The 21,278-nt window shown below is 41.6% G+C and overlaps 1 protein-coding gene across 5 annotated transcripts in view; it reads right to left on the bottom strand.

The window, feature by feature from the left end:
• The window catches only part of grin1a (glutamate receptor, ionotropic, N-methyl D-aspartate 1a), a gene marked incomplete at its 3' end in the record, with an annotated part of 50,805 nt that extends 30,519 nt beyond the window's left edge, over positions 1-20,286 (bottom strand). For 3 of the 5 annotated variants that reach the window (XM_080476806.1, XM_080476807.1, XM_080476809.1), the window contains exons 1-7: positions 19,481-20,286; positions 15,462-15,596; positions 13,494-13,670; positions 4,274-4,336; positions 3,365-3,462; positions 1,178-1,299; positions 3-177 (exon numbers count right to left, since the gene is read on the bottom strand). In XM_080476806.1, coding sequence (XP_080332932.1) covers positions 3-177; positions 1,178-1,299; positions 3,365-3,462; positions 4,274-4,336; positions 13,494-13,670; positions 15,462-15,596; positions 19,481-19,729 — 1,019 coding nt within the window. In that variant the 5' untranslated portion in view covers positions 19,730-20,286. The remainder of the gene's footprint in view (positions 1-2; positions 178-1,177; positions 1,300-3,364; positions 3,463-4,273; positions 4,337-13,493; positions 13,671-15,461; positions 15,597-19,480) is intronic. The other 2 variants (XM_080476808.1, XM_080476810.1) reach the window with 1 other exon arrangement.
• Between the last annotated feature and the right edge of the window lie 992 nt (positions 20,287-21,278).

Here is a 21,278-nt window from a genome sequence, read left to right as displayed (position 1 = left end):
ACCGTTTAAAAAGAGGGCCTGTCTTCCAGATGTTGGTGTTGCCCACGCAGCCTCTCGGGGGTTCGGTGATGTTCTCCTTCTCGAACAGCTCCTGGATGGACTGAGCCACCACGGCCACGGCGTCATTGATGTGGGCCGACTCGTTCTTCCCGTTGATGAGCTGGAGGCCGATCAGACCTGAGGCCGGGCCGACAAGAGAGACAATCATCCACCAGAGCCGCGGAAACCCTCCCAGGATCCTTTTTGCAATTCGCACAGTGAGAAAAAAACTTATAGGGCCTGCAGTTTAGACATCCAGCAAAAAGGTCAGACATCAGTAGCTTGATCCATCCTTGTTGCCTGTTAATCTTTGGAAGAAGAGCTTCAGTAAGACTGACTCATAAATCGTAGCTTATGAGAGGAGGCAGCAGAAACAAATGGATCGTTTTCTCTGATGTTGACAGCGGTGACCTTTTCGCAGCATGTGTAAAGCATCCCTTGAAGTTGGATTTGTACATTGTCAGTCCTAGCAGGAAAGCAATCAGCACAGGCAAAAGGCTCATTTTGTGTTATTGCGAAAACAAAAGACATAGAGGCCTAAATTTTACTTGAGCAACAATCCAACTTCAGCTAAGTTTTCCGATTGCAACCAGGTCCGTAACTTTTGCAGGCTCCCGAGAGAAGCCGCAGTGTCGGTGGTAGGGACTGGACACGGACAGGACAACAGAGGAGACGCTCTGCAAAGGGGGTTGTTTTGTGTCAAGAGTGCCTGAGGGGGGAAAGACGGCCGACACTTGTGACCACAGCGTGATTAAAAAAGACCATGTGAGACGTGTGCGAAAAGTCCACAAACAAAGACAAGAAAGACTGTTGTAGCTTACCATTCTATCAGTAATCTGTTGCAAACCTCTCCCTTCATAATTCATTAGAAACCAGGGAATTAATACAACAACACATTGGATTTACAACGGGATGATCCAGGACATACAAACAAAAAAAAACGAGTGTAGGTACACGCCACATTTAAACCTTTAAACACTGAATGCTTAAACGTTTAAACGCTCAACACACAACAAGCAGTTATACAGTTAATCATGTATCCATCGTTAAACGGTTAATCTTCGTAATCCCGCGCGCACTGCGAGCAAAGCCCGGGTTAAGTCGTGTATTGGTGCTCATCTCCGCCAGATGAACGTACCGTCTGGCGCCTCGCTCAGGGCTTTACCCGACATCTCCCGCTCTCCCACCAGCCACACGTAGCCGGAGCCCGTCATGTTGAGGAAGCGAGCGGCCTTGTACACCGCGGCAGCGTCCTCCTCGCTGAGGGACAAACACAAAGGGAAAAACTGACTTCCATCCAAACACTCCAGAAGTTGTGGGATTGTTCTGAGTCATTTGTGTTTTAATATGCAGCTGTTTGTTCGGCAGGAAGATACTTTGCTATTTTCTATTGCGGGTTGGTATCGTTAACTCGCATGTCTGGGAATACATGGCATGCATACTGTTTTTGCAAGCATTTCATAAATACTTGATGTTGACAGCACTTTTACAAAGTCAGGGAAGTAGCTGTGAGGTGCTGTGAGGTTAACCAACATCATATCAGTCAAATATTTAGGAGTAAGGCTGAAAACCGATCTGGGAACATGCTTGATGATTATATCCCCCCAAAAAACTGTTTAAACTCAAACCTAAAAACCATAACTCATCCAAAAATAGTACTGCTTTTAAGATGGACAGAGCCAGATGTCAAAGTGTCCCGAGGTGAGATGAGTCAGAATTTAAAATGTGCTTTTGAAGTTGTCAACACAGTGTCTCCTCAAATCAAGAAGAAAGAGACAAACCAGATGGTCATCGATGCGCAAGTCTAAAGCGAGCCACTCTAATGAGACGGGAAAGCATCGCTGCACATTGCATGGCGCATCGTCAAGCAGTGTTGTTTTCTTTTACAATTTGAATTACATTATTTCTCCAGATGCTCAGCTGCCACTACATTCAATACGGTTGTGTGACCTGAATCTGGTGCCACGGAAATTTTACCATGAATAAGATAATATTGTTCAGTTCTACTTGGGATCACCGGCGAGGTTTTAATGTAACTGTATGTTTTTATTTTTTTTATTTTTTTTCGAGGTTGTAGTTTGCATTGGTGTGCAGCTGGAATGCATTAGAATCAGGGGTGTTTCCAATATTAGGCTCCTTTTTCTTCACAGGGAGTCCCAATGATTAAAACCACTGGATCACATGAGATTGTACCTACTGAGGATGAACAGTGGTAATGTTTTTTGCTCGAGTGAATGATTTTTCTTTTTGCGTTCCTTGGATTCAATTTACATATAAAGTTCCATTGATGGGCTCAGATCTAGTGCAACATATGATTATACTAGATTAGTGGTTTTCAATGTGTGTGGTGGGGGTCCTCTGCTGGGCTCCAGAGAGTTTCACCACAAGGTAAAAACCCTGGGGGTTCAGGGGGATGTCTTTTCCCAGCATGATATTTTTAATTTCCTTTTTTGAAAAGAAATAATAATAATAATAATAAATTATGATGAAATTCATTTATTGGGAGAAATGAAGACTAATTATAAGGCTTAATGGAAAATAGAAAAGAAAAATGATAGAAAAGTGACCACATTTGGAGATAATATATAAATACTTACCAGGTATTTAAAATTCATGTCATCGGCACAAGAAAAGTTAGGATTTTAAGTGACTATGCAGACAAAGCAATTTCAGGAGGCACAACGTTTTCTTTTAACTCTATAGAACTGATTCCAAAGGTAGTAGGCAACAACATATTTGTACTGTTACTGAACCAAAGTAGATTTGTTTGGGGCATCAACACTCAAGGCCCTGTTTATAGGACAACGCTTTCAAATGCATTTAGCGTGTCCGTTTACTCGACAGCAAAATACTTAGGTTTGATGAAAATGTAGCTTTTTGAAAATGGCTTCCAAGGTGGCATGTGCACCATGGCAATGTAAACAGTCCTGTAAATACACAAGTAAATGGACAATAACAACAATGGCGGCCTACAGAGTGTCATGACTCCCAGTCGATTTTCTCCTGGGACTTGGTAGTTTCATTGTTGTCAGCGCGCATGTGTGTGTGGTTTCATTTCAAAAAACAAACAACAGCACCCAAACAGCAGAACCCACTGGCCCGGCATCCAAATGACATCGTTTTCAGCATTTCTGCCATTTCAGTTTCCCAAATTTTCAAAACGCAAAAGGTTTCTCAAATGAAAATGCACAAATGATGGATTTTCACTTGAAATGTTGTCATATAAATGCAAAATACTTATTTCAGTGGCAACTTTTCACTTAAGTCTCTGCTTCTGCTCAAGTAGTAGTGATTTATTTGTAGATATGGAGTGGGAGGATCTCACCTGGCAGACAGGATGATGACTCGGGCCTCCAGCTCTTTCGCCTCCAGCAGCAGGGCAGTTAAGTTAGTCTCCTGGCTGAACTGGAGGACTTTCTCAGCCTGTGATTGGGGCACAAGAAAGGTCAAGCCAGCTACTTATTCCTCCGCCAGACACCATGCTGCCTCTTTACCTGCTTGGTTTCGAGCTTGGTCGAGTTTGTTTAAAAACGAGAGACAGAGATCAAAAGGAAAGCGATCCAGGGGAACCGGCTGAACTAAAAAATAAAAAATAAAAAAAAAAAAGCTTGAAGGGAAAAAAACTTTTGCATTTGTTCGCATGCAAACTGAGGGTTATCAAGGCTCCAAAGAAGGACGTGCATGTGTTAGGTAAGGGGGGAAAGAAGAAGGTCAATGCAACCAGTAACTAAAAACGGGTGAAGGGGGTGAGGGGGACGTTTTCCCCCAACAAAAAAAACTGCTGAAAACTCGGGAGGTGCTACGGAAGAGGAGGAAGTAGCATCTGGGAATCGGTTCCGTCCCACACTACCAGTTCTCCACAAAGGAATGGACTTGCAAACTCTTTTTTTAAAAGTGTTTTTTTGGTGTGTGTGTGTGTTTTGAGTTCATGCATTCCTTTATTGAAGGAGAAAATGAAAATGATAAAAGCGGGGCGCCGTTCACAGATTTCTTTCTTTTTTTTCATTTTTCTTTTTTTTTTTTTTCTGGAATGACCAAAAATTATAGATTTTTCATAACAAAATCATTCTTCATTTAAATCATAGGGAAATGTCTCAAAGTAAAAAATTAAAGAAAATCACGTGCTACCAAGAGAGGGACATTTCTGGGTCGGCTGGTGACTGGTTTGGGCTGGTTTCTAGTTGCTACGTTTGGAAAAGTTGGTGGGCGGCGTGCATTGACCATGCAAATATACCTTGGGTCCTCGCTTGTTGTCATAGGACAGTTGGTCGAGGTTTTCATAGTTCCTTTTTTTATTCTGATGAGTAATGTGCACAGAGAAAATATGCAGACACAGAAAAATATTATAAACAGTTGAAAATGGAGGGCAGTAAAGCATTCCAACAAATCTCCACTTTTCTGCTTCAAATTGGGATCTTTAACAGTGGGGCTTGCAAAAAACATCAGAGATCAACACTTCAGTGGAGTCCACCATGTACAACCGAGCAAGGTGACTTATTCGCTTTCCTGGATTCATCAGACTGTCTGACAAAACGGTGTGATTGTAATTCACAGAATAACACAACATCAATTACTGGCTTCCAAAAGACACACACAATGAGCTCATTAAATATCGTACAGTATGCTGCACTTGCAAAGGGAACCGTTAATCAATACAACCATCGGTCTGTGCAGCAGTGCCTGCCGCAGGGATGTTTTTGTGGGACAGCCAGAAAGTTAGCTTCACCTCGGTTCTCCCAGTTAAAAGCCAGTTGGAGGTTTGGGATTTTAGTAGGAAATAAGGTCTGTGATGAAACGCTGGCTTTATTCTGCAGTATTCACCACTAAACATCAGTTTGGAGCCTGAAAGACACTAAAAGACTCACAGCTAAAGGCTAAAAACAATAAGGTTTTTTGTTTTGTTTGAGTTTTTTGTTGTTTTTTTAATAAGAAAAAAACAAAAGAAAGAAAAAATACAAAATCTCCACATTACAAAGCATTGTCAGTCATTGTTACTCTGAAAGGTCAACTCTGGCCTGTGTGATGACTTTACATAATCAAAAATTACAAGACATCAAAAGAAACCCGAAGTGACCGTAGATCATAACCATGGCCACAGTAATTAGCATTATGCTATATTTTTGCTGCTCTCCAAAGAGTGTAAAACCTCTGCTCAGTTATATGCTTGTTGCTTGTTAATAAATGCATTTTTAAGAGCTTTAAAAATTGATTATCTTATTTTAATGAACTGTAAGTCACATAAGTTGAACTTCTTTTAGTCGTTTGACTGGTTTTCCTAGAAAAACGCCTTTAAATTGATAATATATTCAATATTCTGTAAAAAAAAACAAAAAACAGAGCATCAAAAAGAGACTCCAGAGTGTCTAAGAAACTGATCAAATGGTCCACTTAATCAAATGACTGTTGAGTGTGTGTTAAAATGCACCAAAATCTGAGTCTTTAAAATTGTTTAAAAGATCTGGAGCAATCTCTGTTCAGTATGTTGACGTAAAGTCCTCAATAACTTCATCACTCTCACTCAGCCTCTTGTGAGTGGAAGATTGTGTTCGGGGGGAAATACGAGATTAGAAAATCCCAAGTTGGGTATTTACTGACCTATTTTAGATTGAAAATCTACTGAGACTCTGTAAACCACAACCTCATTTCAAGCACGTAAACCCAAAGCCATTTAAACCCACATCGGCTTGATGGGAGAACGGAAGTGATGAAAACTTAATAAGTGCAAACTTATTTCTGGATTTTAGGACTCGTTACTGCAGAAAAGGAAGCGATACGCAAAGATGAAAAACAACAGTCATATACCGGTCCTATAAATCCACACAAGGAGATATTTGATCCTTTAATTTACAACAAATCCTGTGAAGCTGCGTCACAGTTCTATAATATGTACCAATTCTCAGCAGCTTCAGAAGATCAATGTCGGACTAAATAAGGCACGGCGTGCATCGAATAAAAGCTCTTGATTTTCAAGTGTGCTCTTGCTTACACCATCTATTGCGCACAAAAGAAACAAAGGCTTCGCACAGACACGGAAATTCAAATGAGAATTAATGAAATGTGACTAGTAGTGGGAACATGTCAGAGGATCTTCCTTCAGAGACGTCGTGCAGATACGAACTGTGCGGCTGCGGTGAATCTGCTCCGTCCTCATTGTTCTGGCTCACGCTCAAGTGGCTTCTACTTCTCTGTGTCTGATGACACGTCCACACAGTTTACAAAAGAAGGACTGTTGTATTACCTCCATTTGTTTCATGTTGGTCTCCATCAAATTCTAACTGAAAAATGCTCCGAAATGTTCAGGCGCCTTCTCTGTGTCGACGACGGATGTGCTGCTCCAGTGCATGCGCGCCACGGCCCGTGGTCAATAGTGCTTCTCCACATGAGCGAGGAGATGGACAATAACAACAACGTGTCCTCCAGAGTGTCGTGACTCCAGTCCATATTCTCCCGGGACTTGGTAGTTTTATAGTTGAGAGCAGTGTTGCCACAGTCACCTTGAAAAAGTAATCTGATAACTTAGTTACTTTACTGATTACTTGTTTTTATAAGCAACTAAGTTAGATTACAAGTAACTTTTTAGTTACTTTCAGCAGCTGCCGAACAACACGCCCCCCCGTCTCAACATAAAAATGACAACCGGTTTTACCAAAAACTCAGTTCTGATCCCTGCCTGGCCTCCTGCTGATACTTATTCTTTGTTGTATTTATATCTGACTCATGGTTTGATTATCAGATTTTTACTATTACTGGTATGTATTTACCCGGAGATGTAGTGATAGTCTGTTGTTGCACTATTCATCGATTTATTTATTTGCACTACCTGCTCTATGCAAGCTTTTAACTGCCACCCTAACAGAGATGACTGCATAGCTCTTTAGCTGCCAAATGCTACAGTGCCTTCTTGTTTTTTAAGTCTTTAATTAGTCTACAGTCATTAAAAGATCAATTTCATTTATCCTAATTGACATTTTAACATCAGTGTGACAAAGGCGCCACTGATGTATTCACTCATTCACACATTTTTTTGTACTCTAAAGTTGTGCTAAACCAAGACACCGTTTACACGACAACGTTTCAAGTGAAAACGGATCGTTTTTGTGTTTTTGTTTCAGAAAAGTTTCACTTTCACATGGCAACGTTTTGACAACGATGCACGTTTACATAGAAACGGCAGAAACACTGAAAACAATGTAGTTTGTCCATTGGGCCATTGGTGGGTGCTGTTGTTTGTTGTGATGAAACTGTACAGAAAAAAATACTATATTTTCTACAGCCATTCTGAGCATTTCCACCGTTTCCATGGAGACGGAGCATGAGCATTTTCAAAATGTTCCACCTTGGGAGCTGTTTGCAAAAAGTTGCATTTTCAATTCGAAAATATAGTGTCATATAACCGGACACCGAAAACTCAATTAAAGTTTTGCGTTTTCACTTGAAGATATTGTGTAAATGAAGCCCGAATTGTTTTACCTGCTAAATGCTGCATCGTCAGTCTTACGCCACAAAGGGCGAATTCATTATAGCGTCCAGATTTTACTGCTGTAGTTATAGACGTGAAATATTTGATGTGCAAAATGATTTCTCAAGGTTTATGAGCTCTTGTGAGGCCAAGAGTATTTTAACCTACTTTTCAAACAGTCACCATTTTAGGCTCCGGTCCTCTTTACTGGCGCCTCTTGGGAGCCCTGCCTGACGCAGGGAGCCATTTTACAGGACAATACTGTATCTTTCTGCTTGGCAGCGTTTCTCCCACAGCTGTCAGCCCGCACAGCTCACACCTCACTGCACTCGGGGTCTGAGCGGCTCCCTTCACCGAGTCGAGGCGGACCGCCGTCAACCCACCGTTCAAAAAACATGCAAAATACACGTTTGTGAGAACTACAGTAGATATAAAGTTGAAATACTTTGATACATGTGGATACTTTCTCTGCACAACATCGTGTGATAATGTTTTGAAGTCCCGCGATAACGATAGGATTTACAAACATAAACATAAATGAATGACTAATTTCTTTCAGATTTGTTTTTCCAAATAACAGTGCACTTTCTCTTGCCACTAATTTCCACTGTTTCAGAAGTTAACCTTTTGAGATTTTGGACATTATACCAGGATATTTATTTCCTATGGCTAATTTCCTGTATTTTCCTTTGTTTTAGTGTGAAAAGGTGTTAATGCTTTATACAAAGGTTTATAATTGAATCAGTGTAATTTCACAAAAGCTCAATGAGGTGAAAATTAAATTGAAATGTTGGTATAATGTTAAATTATAAAAAAATGTTTAAGATGCTAATTCGCCCTCCTGTGGGCTGGATCGGACCCTCTTGTGGGCTGGCTGGTTTGACGCTCGGCTCAGAAACACATTTAAACTCAGCGTAGCTCCAAGAATAAATGAACTTAATTTCAAATCACAGTTACAAACAGTATTCTTGTGAGGACGTAAGCAGAATGCAACGTAACTAGAGTGGGTTATTCAATATGAAATTAAGGTTAGACCTATTTCAGGCCTTTCATGGAAATATTTTGTGATGTTTTCAAAGATGAAGCTCATCAAATATTTCTGTGTGTTATTTTTAACCAATTGTATGGTTATTTAATGAGGGTGAGATTGCTTCGAGGGGATGTGAGAATCATATGTGCTTTACAAACCTCATGAAAGATCTTTGTGACTGGAATTGACACATATCTACAAACTCAAACCAATTTTTTAGGATTTTATGAAGGTCTTGAAGAAATCCTCCTAATGTGATGAGAAAAATTGCCTTTTTGTTCCTCGAGACTTTTTCCGAGCGCTCTATTTTTGCATCCTTAGACGCACGTTAATTTTTCAGGTTGTGTCGACCACGTTTGCCGAGTCCACTGTGGACAGACACTCCTTCGCCAAGCCTCCACCACGATCACATCGCTCACTAAAGAGTTTCTCTATCCAGCTAGAAATAATCTCACGCTTTTTCGCACGCAGCATTAGCAAGATCAACACTTCTCTGCTTTATACGTGCGGCCGAGCCGGGCTCACATCCCTAAGACCGTCGGGGCTGTGAGTGCGTTCACATCTGAGGCGATGGAGGAGACGGGACGCGTTGTGGTGACTCATGAGATGTCAGAGAGGCGAAACAAAGCTAAAAGCAGCCGCTCAGTGCGTCGAGATACCAAGAATCAAATCCACGGATCTGCTTTATCCTTTCCCAGATCACCTTGTGAAATCCTCTCATGTCTCTTAGTATGAATGTGAATTTCTTGTTGTTGTGATTCAGTGTTGCTTTTAAATATATGGAAAAATGTCTGATACTAAAATGAAATATTGGATCGTCTGCACTTTTGATTGAGTTGATCAATACTACAAATAAAACATTAAATTATTGATTGATTTCAAATTTAAATTCTGAAATTTGAGGCTTTTACATATCAAAACTGATTTACTTTGATATTAATGACCTGATCTTAAATTCAGGGAAAAACTAAATCTATAAAACCAAAGGTTTGCCCTGCAGGGGGCCTCTTTTCATTTTCAGAATAAAAATTTTCTTTATTCTTTATTACAAACAAATGAAGAATTATTAGTTTTGAGCCCCTCTTTTACAAAACAAATGGAGATTTGTGCATTTCATCAGAGAACACTGTTTGAATTTAAAATGTTCATTAAGTATTTATGAGGGTAATGTACAAAGAACGCAGCATTTGTGTCCTTATATGAGAAGAGAGCATGCTCTTCTATTGTGTTTCTGTATTATGAAGATCATTCGCTCCTCATATTTAAAAAAAAAATATATATATATATTCTATCCCGCAACCATCAAGCTTGATACACTTATAGTTGTGCACTGTAGTTTATGGTAAAATTGATTTACATTGCGATTGCATTAATGAAATTATAAAGATTTTTTTTCTAACCTTGAAGTAGAAACATGCTGAATTTCTTTCGGTGTTAAATTGCAGTCGTGGTGAAAACGATGAAAGAAGTGACATCTGACCATTGAAAGCGACCCGAGACTCCTACACGAGCTACAGACAACACGGTTGTTACAGTTTCACACAAAACTGGAGGCTTTAAAAAAACCATGAGCCCAGAGAGAAACATTTGGCTTGTTTTTTCCGAACCGAAGTGAAACCTCCGCGCGTCAACACGTCTGCCGCTGCAATGCGGCCCTCGCTTGTCACAAATGTTTGCAGTCTGCCTCCCGACGGACCCACAGCGTGGAAACCTTTGGAAGCGGAAACCTTTTCTCTTCGGATTGTGCTGAGAAAACAAACTGTCGGCAGACAGCGGCCCGAAGCCGCGGCTCACACGGGCTGACCCCACTCCGTTTTGGGTAAACTCCCGGCTGCCAGTCAACATCCGTCTCTGTCAAAACACCACGTCAGATTTCTGCTGCCATTATTCCTGAGCCGGAGCTCCTCCGCTGTGTCTGTCACATAATCGAAGAAAAAACAAGGAACAGCACGCGGCTCTGGATGCTGATCTCAGTGTCAACCACGTAAACACTTTATTTGGGTCATTACAGCCGACGGTGGCAGGACAAGTCATTTTTCTTGTTTATTGGAGAAGGTGATCTCTGTGGAAAAAAACCAAAGAACTATGAAGACAAACAGCTTTTGGGTAGAAAGCTTTAGTGGCTTTTATACTGCGAGCAGCTGGAGCCTTGAAATGAATGTCTTTTCAAGCTTGATTTAACGATAATTTATCATCATTTTGTCTATTTTTAGTGACTAGTTATCTATTTATCAGTGCTGATCAGCCACTCAGATGACATTGATTAGCTCAGTATCGTGGCAGCTGTTATCGGTGGGATATTTCAAGCGACAGAGTGAACATTTCGTCCTCAACGTTGACGCAGTAGAAGCAGGAAAAATAAACAAGCATACAGATTTCAGTGAGTTTGACTTGGATCCGAATGTACTGGGTGAAATCTCCTAATCAGCAGCTCATGTGGGCTGATCCTGGTCACCAGTGGTCAGTTAATATCAAAACTGGTCCAGGGAATGAAAATACTGAGCAATTTAAGCGATTTCCAACAAATAAGTTGCAAAGTTCAAGCTGGTTCTATTAACACTTTATTCTAATGTGGCTTTTATACAGCTGTTTTATTGGTGATGATCAAGTCTTCAATGATGATCATGTTTTTAAGTTTATTGTTTTTTTGGTGTTCATATGTGTTTTGAAGCAGATCATCTGCGAATTATCAACTGCAAAGTTCAAAGACTCCGATATGTTTTAAGAATTTAAAAAAAGTAAAATGTGCTTCACATCGTTGTATGTAACTATTATTTCATTTTACTATGTTTGAGAGTCAAACTTAATGACTGAAGTTCATTTGAAGTTTGATTTTGTATTTTAAATGACTTTTTTCGGCACCTCATGTATGCAACAATGACTTGACTCTGCACTTCTTCAAGACTTCTGCAGGTAATTAACACATGTGCTCTTTACTCTGCAGTCAACAAGGTGTTTGTACGTGAATATTATGATCAGAATGTTGCTTTACATGCATGCTTTCCTAGGTTCGTGTTAAAAGATTGTAAGCTTAACTTTCCTCAGGTTTTGAAATTACTTGTATCGGTACTCGGTATTGGCAAGCATTGGCAGCTCGGTATCAGTACTCTGCATCGACACTCCACGCATCTCCAACAGCCTTACAATCTACAATACGCAAGCCCGCTGTTAATGAGTATATCAGTTATACATTAATCATGTTCAGCATGTAGCATCGCTGGTGTTTGAGCCCCGAAACTCTTTAGCATGTAGCATTTAGCATGTAGCAGGGCTCCAAGTAAAAACCTCCCGGATCCACGCAGCAGTTAAACTAATGAGCGACGTCGGGGTAACGCTGCACACATTCTTGCATAAACATTCTTTCACCTTCTCTTGATATTTCGGCAGAACATAATTTACAGTCATTCTTTTGTCATTCTCATTAATATTGAAGAATTTCCAACTAAGGACATCGCTTGTGCTCACTTGCATTCCTGTAGGTGACGTTGCTGACGGATGTTGTCATGGGATACCTGCCAAGTTGTATCGGGAATCTTTTTATGAGTACAAGTACTCATACAAAGTACGAGTATCGGTATCTGCACATCCCTATTCTTATCATTTACAGCAGAATCATGATAATGTAGTTGTATGGTTTCTTTAACAATTTTCAGAGATATTTACGTCATACAAGATTTGGATAAATAGATTCTTATTAGTGAGTCTCTTCATTTGCTGATTGTTCTAAGAATATGAGATGCATCATTTGCATATATTTAAGCTTCTGGCGCTTTCCTGTAATCACTGCTGCATTCTTTTGGAAGGATTCTTGCATAAATCTCTTTCAGAGCGTCCCAAACAAATGGTCCCCAAAAAAAACCAGCAATCACAGAAAAATGTGATCATCATTACAGGCTTGCAGCGGAGAGGAGCAGCATCATTACTGGACTGAATGTTACACAGATGGGCTTATTCTGAGCTAAAAACCCACATCATGTCGAAAGAAAGCAAACTTCCTGGATTCTCATCAAAGTCTTTTCACGCACAAATTCCTCTATTCTAATACAGGATGTGAGTCACATCTAGATGATTTGACAGTCACTGTGTTTTTTACACTCATGTAGACGGGAGGTGTTTTCCCATTGGTGGCCAACACCGTTCCCCTTTGCTTTATTTCAGCAGCTTTAATGGTCGTCTGGAGATTAGCTCGGGTGAGTGTCACATCCAGAGACTTTTTGGCTTTTGATTTAATTAAATCTCAGAATCAGGACTCATTTCACTGTGACACACAATTACAGCAAAGAGCTCCCAGCGAGGGCACAGCATCACAGAGAATAAAGGAAGAAGAGGAAATATCCCAAGGTGATTTCATCCTATTAAATGAATGGCAGTTGTTGAGTTCAGTTTTTTTTTTTCCCCCCTCTGTGTAACTCACGCTCTTTTCCTAAAGGGCACACATAGTCGCAGACTCAAGTCTGCTTTGGTTCAAAGATCAGCATTTCACTGACCCACATACACAGCTCAGAGCTATACTTAAAACGGATGCATCAGCGGTATTTCAAAAGGCAAAAAAGAAGAAAGATGTCCTGAATCTTGCAAACTGTGACTACCACTCAGAGACGCCTGAATGCCACGATGATGGTCCCCGCACAAGACCTCGGCTCATCCGTCTGTGATGGTTTGCAAAGCCCCATGTTAAAGTCCGCTATTTGGCTCCCAATGTGGATAGACACAGGATAATTTGGACTATGGCAAAAAGCAACGTGAAGATGAGCAAATAAACATACAAACTTTTGTCAGATTAGACCACATTAGACGCTGTTGATGTTTCTAGGAATGTTAGCCAATGTTTACACAATGGTGAGAAAGAGATGTGTCCACACAACAGAAAGGAGGTTACATACATAGAAGACCTTTTGAGCTCTAAAAGCCGTTACGCACTCACGCATGCTCTCGCACTCGGCCGGGGCGGCCAGGGCGTCTCACCTTTGTTTCCCGCTCCTCCAACAGCGTCTCCAGCCTCTTTTGGGCGGCCCGCCCCTCGTGGTCGTCGCTCACGATCAGGATGATGTGGTTCCAGTTGAACTCGCGCATCAGGTCGAACCACACGTGAGCCTGGTGGGAGTAGGGGGGGACTGTCCGCAGAAAGGACAGGTGGATACTCTGAGGAGCAGCAAGCAGGAGAATACAGGGATTAATGCTCCAGATAAACATCCTTATTATATCCCTGTGATTCATGCTACAAAGAAACAAAGAACCTCAAAAGTATGTGGATGTCTTGTCTTATTGCTAAGTTTACAAAAGGAAAGTCCATTCTCAAAGCAACGCCAGATAATCTGTTAAACATTTGACTAGACTGTGCATGATCTTCTCAAGCTTTTATTTTACGGCAGGAACCTATTGAAGAGTAGAAACAACAAAACATTAAACAACCAAAATCCGTCAGAAAGTGCCTTACCAGGGAAAGGATTAGAGATTTTAAAATGTAAATAAAGTTGCAACAATTGCTCAGGTTTTGATGAAGCTTCATTTTTCATGAATACTATTGGCATCAAATTTGGCAAAATACTTGAAAAAGCGTTGATTTTGTATGTTGGTTTCAGAAAGGTTTCACATTTACACTGCAACGTTTTGAAAACGATGTCCGTACAGACCCACTGAAAATGATGTGAATTTGTTCCACCTTGGGAGCGGTTTCTAAAAAGTTGACTTTTCAGTGGCTCAGAGCACCGTTGTTGTGTAAACAGACCACTAAAAGGCAATGAAAGTTTTGCGTTTTCACGTGGAAATGTTGTCGTGGAAACGGGGCCTTAACAACATTAAATCACTATAAAAGATGGATTGATGGATATTTATCATAATATTCTAACACACTGTTACAGAGATAACACTTTGTCTTCAAATTCTCTTTAACCTTACCTGTGTGTTGAACTTCTTCATCTCTAAATACTTCATTGAGCATCCCAGGAAGGGTTAATTCGTCATCACGTTCACAGAAAAAACCTGCGAGCTGTGTTTCTTTCTATTCACATTATCAACACCAATAACCGTGCATTAGACGGCCATATCTCTCCACCTTCTCGCCCTGGACAGACGTGAAGCAAACATGCTTGTTTGTCCTTTTAAAACAAATGTGCTTCAACCATAACAACCTACATCCACCTTATGTTGGATCTGTTGTGATGAAAAACCAAACCTGAGTCACTGTTTTACTCCAAGCAGCTATTAGTCATATTGAGCCATTCAGTTCTTATGTAAAAACAAAGTTAGTAAGCTTATCTGAAAAAATTCACTTGAATATGCAACAAAATTGAAGAAAAACATTGGTACATTTAGAAAATCTGCCAAAGCGACAATGCACATTCATGGGGAGTGTGCAATTTCAATTTAATATAAAAATGTTTAACTGTGCCCTCAGCTGCAGCTGAATCTATTGTTGAAAACATTGCAAACATTTTCTTTTCTGAAGGAAACAAATGTCGGACCGGGTGGGGAAACATCCCGCTGATATAAATACATTACGATGTCTTCAATGGCCCGTCAGCCAAACCCTCTCCTGTTTCTATTAATCCCTAAATTTAATGAAGTCCGGTTCTACGTCATTTCAAAGATCGTGGATCATGTGACTTGAAAACTCGATTTAAGGTCTATTTGAGTCAGTGGCATTTTATTTATACGATTGCTTTTAAAGTTTCATTCTAGTGGATTGTGCTTCATAAAAACATCACTCAGGTCAGAGGCATTATTAATGATGTTCTTTCAAATTTCAGCCAGAGGCCCATTTAATCACAGCTCCACTAATGGACAGTGATGGGACGTTTAATCTAGGAAGCTTTTGAAGACGCCTCGGGGGAGCGTCTTACTTCCTCACTCCTCGCTCTCTTCCTTTCTCCCTCTCCCTCTTTCTCTCTCTTTTTCTCTCTCTGTCTCTCACTCTCGTCATCCATCACTCACCTTGTCGGAGTAGATGGACATGCGGGTGGTGAGTCCGACGACGGGTATGCGGTAGAAGCCGGCGGTGTAGGAGACAGGCGTCGGGGTGAGGTGGTCATTGGACTGAGGGGGGTGACTCACCAGGATGGCATAGACCTGCAGAGACGCAGAGGAGAAACACTCTGTCATCCTGACACTGGTTCTAAGAGGAAATATCAACCCAGTTCCCCATCGTCTAATGAAGGCATCAATAGGCTTTTTTTCTTCCTTTCTTCCTTTCTTTCTTTCTTTCTTTCTTTCTTTCAATGACCCTTTTATTTGAATCAGATTGTAAACACAAAAACCTTATGTAATTGAAGGAATTGCCATGAGCTATTTCACTTATTTAGAGTGTCTTTATAATTTAAATGAAGTCAGTATTTTGGATTGAAATCACTTTTTTGATTCAGTTACTGATTTGTTGGATCACACCAAGACCACATTTCTAAATGTCCAATTATCTTTAATGGTTTTCCTTGTATCTTTTTTCTTTCTTGGATGGATGGATGGATGGATGGATGGATGGATGGATGGATGGTTTCTCATATCCCCAGGACTAGTGCTGGAGAACACAACTACAAACATACAGTATAAGCATGTTATACCAGTTTTAAAACATGAAGGCATATCAGGGATGACAATGAATCTGAGCACCATTAATATCATGACACTCTTTCAAAAACAACACAAGTAACTATAAATCAGACACAACACAAATTGCTTGTCCTAGTACAAGAGAGATGCAAAAGCTGCATTGAACAGTTTGTCATTCCAGCTTCTATTTGTGATTAATCCAGTGTGCACAAACAGGCCTACCACACTGAATCTAGGGCATTTGGGGCCCTTGAGAATATGTGGCCCTGGAGGGTAGCTGCCCGCTAAGCTCACTCTGTTGTTCAGCTTTGACTTGAATATCTGTTTTTGTACCTTAAGATAAATTACAGTTGAGCGTTCTGTAAAATCGATATACTCGTCTTTCAGTGAGTGCAACCGCTGTTCTGAGATGTTGTATAACAGGTTAAAAATAACATTTTTGAACCATGAATGTTTTCATGAATCATAGTCACGGACAAACTCAACTCAAACAAAGAAACAGAGCAAGAGATGTCTCCTCCTTTGTTAGGATGACGTTTGCTGTGTGGGCCGAGAGACTAATATTCATTAGTGGATGTTTGCTGTCTTATTCCTGCATTAGAGAAGCTAAAGCCGGCCAACCGCTCAATTAAAAAAATGAACTTCTGTCAAGCCTGGACTTGAGAAATGCCTCGGGGATGTGAAAGGAAGGGGGAATGCAGTTGGCACGGCTGCACAGGCATGGATTATTGGGTACGAGGAGTCCGTATGGTTGGGTCAAAAAAATGAGGTCTCTCTTCCAAGGGCTGCTCCCGGGCATCTCCTCCTCCATCTGCCACTGACTCTCAGTCACTGCTATCACCCACCAGCTCATCCCTTCTGATCAAGCCTCCTATAGATCGGCAGTCTAATCTAGGTGTGATTTAGTCTCATTTGTACTTGTGTATGTGTACGTGTATGTGTCTATGCGAGTGTGTGTCTGTGCGAGTGTGTGTGTGTGTGTGTGTGTGTGTGTGTGTGTGTGTGTGTGTGTGTGTGTGTGTGTGTGTGTGTGTGTGTGTGTGTGTGTGTGTGTGTGTGTGTGTGTGTGTGTGTGTCCTCCAACTAATAGCACTCTCATGCGTTGGGTGAACATGTGACACGAGGGTGGCTATGACAGATTTATTCTAAAGGCCGGTATCAGTTAGGATCATTACTGTAAGCAAAGGAACAAGGACATGAAGGCAGCAGTGATGCTGTGGGGGTCTCTCTCTCTCTCTCTCTCTCTCGCTCTCTCTCTCTCGCTCTCTCTCTCTCTCTCTCTCGCTCTCTCTCGCTCTCTCTCGCTCTCTCTCCCTCTCTCCCTCTCTCTCTCTCTTCTAATTATGTGTGTGTGGGTGGGATGGGAGTGAGAGCAAGAGGGGCTTTATGCATGAGCATAATGTTTTTAAAAGCCATGCCGAGTGTCACATGAGAGGATGGTGGGCATATTTCCACCGTACTTCAGCCCTCAGAGGTGCACACATGCACTTACCATGCATTACTTATGGAATATGTTTGTTTCTTAGATGTGCAGCACGTGTGGTGTGAATCTGTCAGGAGCACTGCTTAAAGTTACAATATGGATGATTTAAGTTTGAGTGTGTTGGGTGATACTGCTGGCATATGTGTCTGATTTGCCCTAAGTATTGCCTGTAAGCTGATATTTGAGAGAGCTTTCGTTATGTTTTGTTTAAAGTTTCATCTACCAATGATGCAAGACATAAGCAGAAGCTAAAGTGGCTCATCACACCATTTTGTGGTGCAGGGTCGTACCACAAGACACAATAGGCTGGGGCTAGTCAGTTAAAATCAATGTTCTAAACATTGTCAATTGTTCGGAATACTCCATATTCAATATAAGAAATGTTTGCTGTGTTAATGAAAATATCAAATAATTTGAACTTTACGTATTCATTTGTGTTTTGATCTGTCCATCATGAAAATAGATAAATGTATAAAATAGTTTTTACCTTTTCAGAAGGATGTTTTTGTTCATTTTCTCAAAAAAACACTTTGTGTTCAGAATGTGTGGATTGCTTTAACTTTCTATTTTCAAAATGTTTGATTTAAACAATGGGAGACTACACATTTTGAATTAGTTGTCAATTTGTTTGAACTTACTGACGAGTGTAGAATTAAACCACTAACAAGGAGTTTATTAGGTCTTAAACCTCACTGTTTAAACTCAAGGGAAGTAATATGGTTGAGGGCGGGATCTCTTCATCTTTTTCAAATGATAAAATATATATGTATTTGCTGTTGAGACGCAAAAGCAAAAAAGGAAGATCTCTCTTCTGTGTTCATAACTGGCTTTGGATATGAAATGATATGTCTGCAACTGTTGTTACATCTATGGTTTAACACTCCAGTTTATTTTATCATTTTAACTCATCGCCTACAAATTCGTGAATGAAAATATGTAATTTATTAAAATGATTGATAGTTTCACTTCTCAACTCAAAAAAATAAACTGAAATTTCATGTTGACAGGAATCATGCCCCCATGTCCCACATGTGTCCTCTTGCTGTGCCCACCCTGAAACTCTTTGGCGTCCCTCAAGGCAGACTTTCAGAACCACCTAGTTTTATGAATGGAATCGTTTTGGTGGGCGTACTTGTAACGTCACTCTTAGTTTTGGCGCTATTCCTGCTCCAAATAAAAATTTAAACAGCATAACACACACACACACACACACACACACACACACACACACACACACACACACACACACACACACACACACACACACACACACACACACACACACACACACACACACACACACACACACAGTCAAAGCCAAGTTATTAATTGTAAATGACGTATTGCCCATTTTCACTCCTGACTGCGCTGCTTCTTCGCAGTTCAGTGGATCTGCAGCTGTGTGCGTCCTGAAATGTACAACATCTGCCATCTCATCCGAGATATGCCCCCAAACCATCCGTCTATTTTTGGGCTTGTCTGTAAAGACAGATGGATCCGCAGGGAGTTGACTGTATGAGAACCAAACAAGGTGCACTCACATGTGGGGTTGTGTGTTACAGTGTGGAAGGGATGCCAAATGGGGCGCATGCACACAGACACACACACAAAAAACAAGTTCATACAGTACAGTGTGTCAGATTTGGATAATTCTTCTTTAGTGTCTGCTTTTGATATTTTAAAGAAACAGTCCAAAGCTCCAGACTGAATGGTCATTTAAAGCAGTGTTTCTCACATTAGTGGATGGTGAAAAAGCACGTCAGAAATGTCTCGCGGGTGCACAAACTTTACATGATGCGTGAGGTGCAGTTCAATCACCAAACACGCGTGCAGACTAAAAGAGCAAGCTGTCTTTCCATGTAGGTGTTGCGGTGCCTGGATCACAGGAACCAGATGAGGTGTGGTGGTGGTGTCGGTGGTGTACCTGACTGGAGATGAGGTCCTCGCACACGGACAGAGCCATCTGGATGGCGTTGGGCTTGTGCGTGACGGAGATGGCGGTCAACTTGAATTTGTCCCGGCCGTAGACCTGGTTGGCCAGGGTCACGGCATCTTTGAAGACCTGCTCGTACCTCTTCTGGCTGAGGACAGCCCCGATGTTCACGATCTTCGGCTCGCAGCCGGCCCGCGCGCAGGAGCACGAGAAGAGCACCGCCAGCAGAAACAGACGCATCGCGTGGTGGACCACCAAACAGCACAGTACAACCCGGTCGCTTTTCCTCTCCTCGGTGGCGGGTCGGCTCGACCAGCTCCCGGACAGAGGCACGGCTCAGGCCGGTCGTGGCGGGGAAGAGATACACAAACTGCGGACTGCTGCGATCCAGGTGGGCGGTGTGGCGCGGGGAGGGAGGGAGGTGAGAGGAGAAGAATTCGGCGGCTGTTATGTGCAATGCGGAGGAATGTTCATGATCAGTCTGTCACCCCGCATTCTGCACATTTTTTTTCCTTTCTTCCAAACCCTCTGCGGTTTTGGAAGAAAGGGAAAAAAAAAAAAAAGAAAGAAAGAAAGAAAAGAAACAGGCTTCCTCTCCGGGGCACGTATCGCTCGCTGCAGCCGCCGCTCCGTCCGCACTTTGTCACACCGATGCGTCGCTCGGCTGGTCGCTCCGGGGCTGAGCGGCTGCTGTCCTTGGTGCTGACAGCTGTGCATGCGCGCCGCCGATGCGGTGGTGCTGATGGCGGTGAGGCTGCGAAGCGCGCTCCCGTCGTGAATCGGCTCTCACCCACTGTGGGGTTTTTGCGCGTTGGCGTGTTGTACAGCCGCTGATGCTGCTGCAGATGAAGAGGTTTGTATGAAAAATACATGCCTTCACTTATTAAAAATACACTTAATCATTGTATGACTCGTGAAGTGCGATTAGGTTGCATATACCTGCAGACCGCGAAATTAATCCACATTAGCTGCTATGCGAGCCTAGTTATTATTGCGTGTGATTTGAATGCACCAGAGCAGATAGATAATGAGGATGATGATGATGACGAGGAAGATGTGTGCTTTTTTATTTTTATTTTTTTATTCAATGTATCCTCTTACTGAGCAGGTTTGGGGTCAGAGTTGAGGCATGAACACGGGCTCTGATGCAGTTTATTCACCTCCAACCTGCAAGAGTATGTTTGTGAATAAAGTGGACCAACCTCTGAAGGAGCTCGTTTATCAATCAGGATGTAACCCCCCCCCCCACCACACACACAGACAAACAAACACACACACACCACCACTCAAGCTTAAATCATGCGTGCAGGGACACGAAGTGAAAGCACACTTATGGTGGGTGTTTTATCATCTCTGGACCCCCTCTGTAGGAGCACCCCTGCAGCATGAAGACACGAGCTGAATCAACCTCCCGGTTACCTAGGAAACAAGCTCTTTTTTTCCTTTTTTTTTTTTACAACACACACACTCACTCACAAATGAGATGTTCAAGGGGAGGAAATATTCTGTAGCACAGTGAGTTTATTCATCACAGCAGGGCGCGTCCAAACAAATCACCACAACAAAACAGGACATGCACAGGAAAATGACAAGATAATTGAAAAGATAAGTTTTGTGTTTTATTCTCCTGATCGACAGTCAAGAAGTATTTAAGACATTTCCCTAGAGGGTGTTTAGCAGCGGCGTGTTTATTCTAACTATCAGTGTCAACAATTCCTGCAGTTGCAAAAAAGGTGTCTGGAAACGAGGCCAGAATTTCAGCGTTGCTGTGAATTATGAATCACACAAC

The sequence above is a fragment of the Lipophrys pholis genome (genome assembly GCF_963383615.2).
Source record: "Lipophrys pholis genome assembly, chromosome: 12".
Lineage (NCBI taxonomy): Eukaryota > Metazoa > Chordata > Actinopteri > Blenniiformes > Blenniidae > Lipophrys > Lipophrys pholis.
The sequence above is the reverse complement of the archived record's forward strand: the minus strand, read 5'-3'. Positions and strand labels throughout refer to the sequence as shown.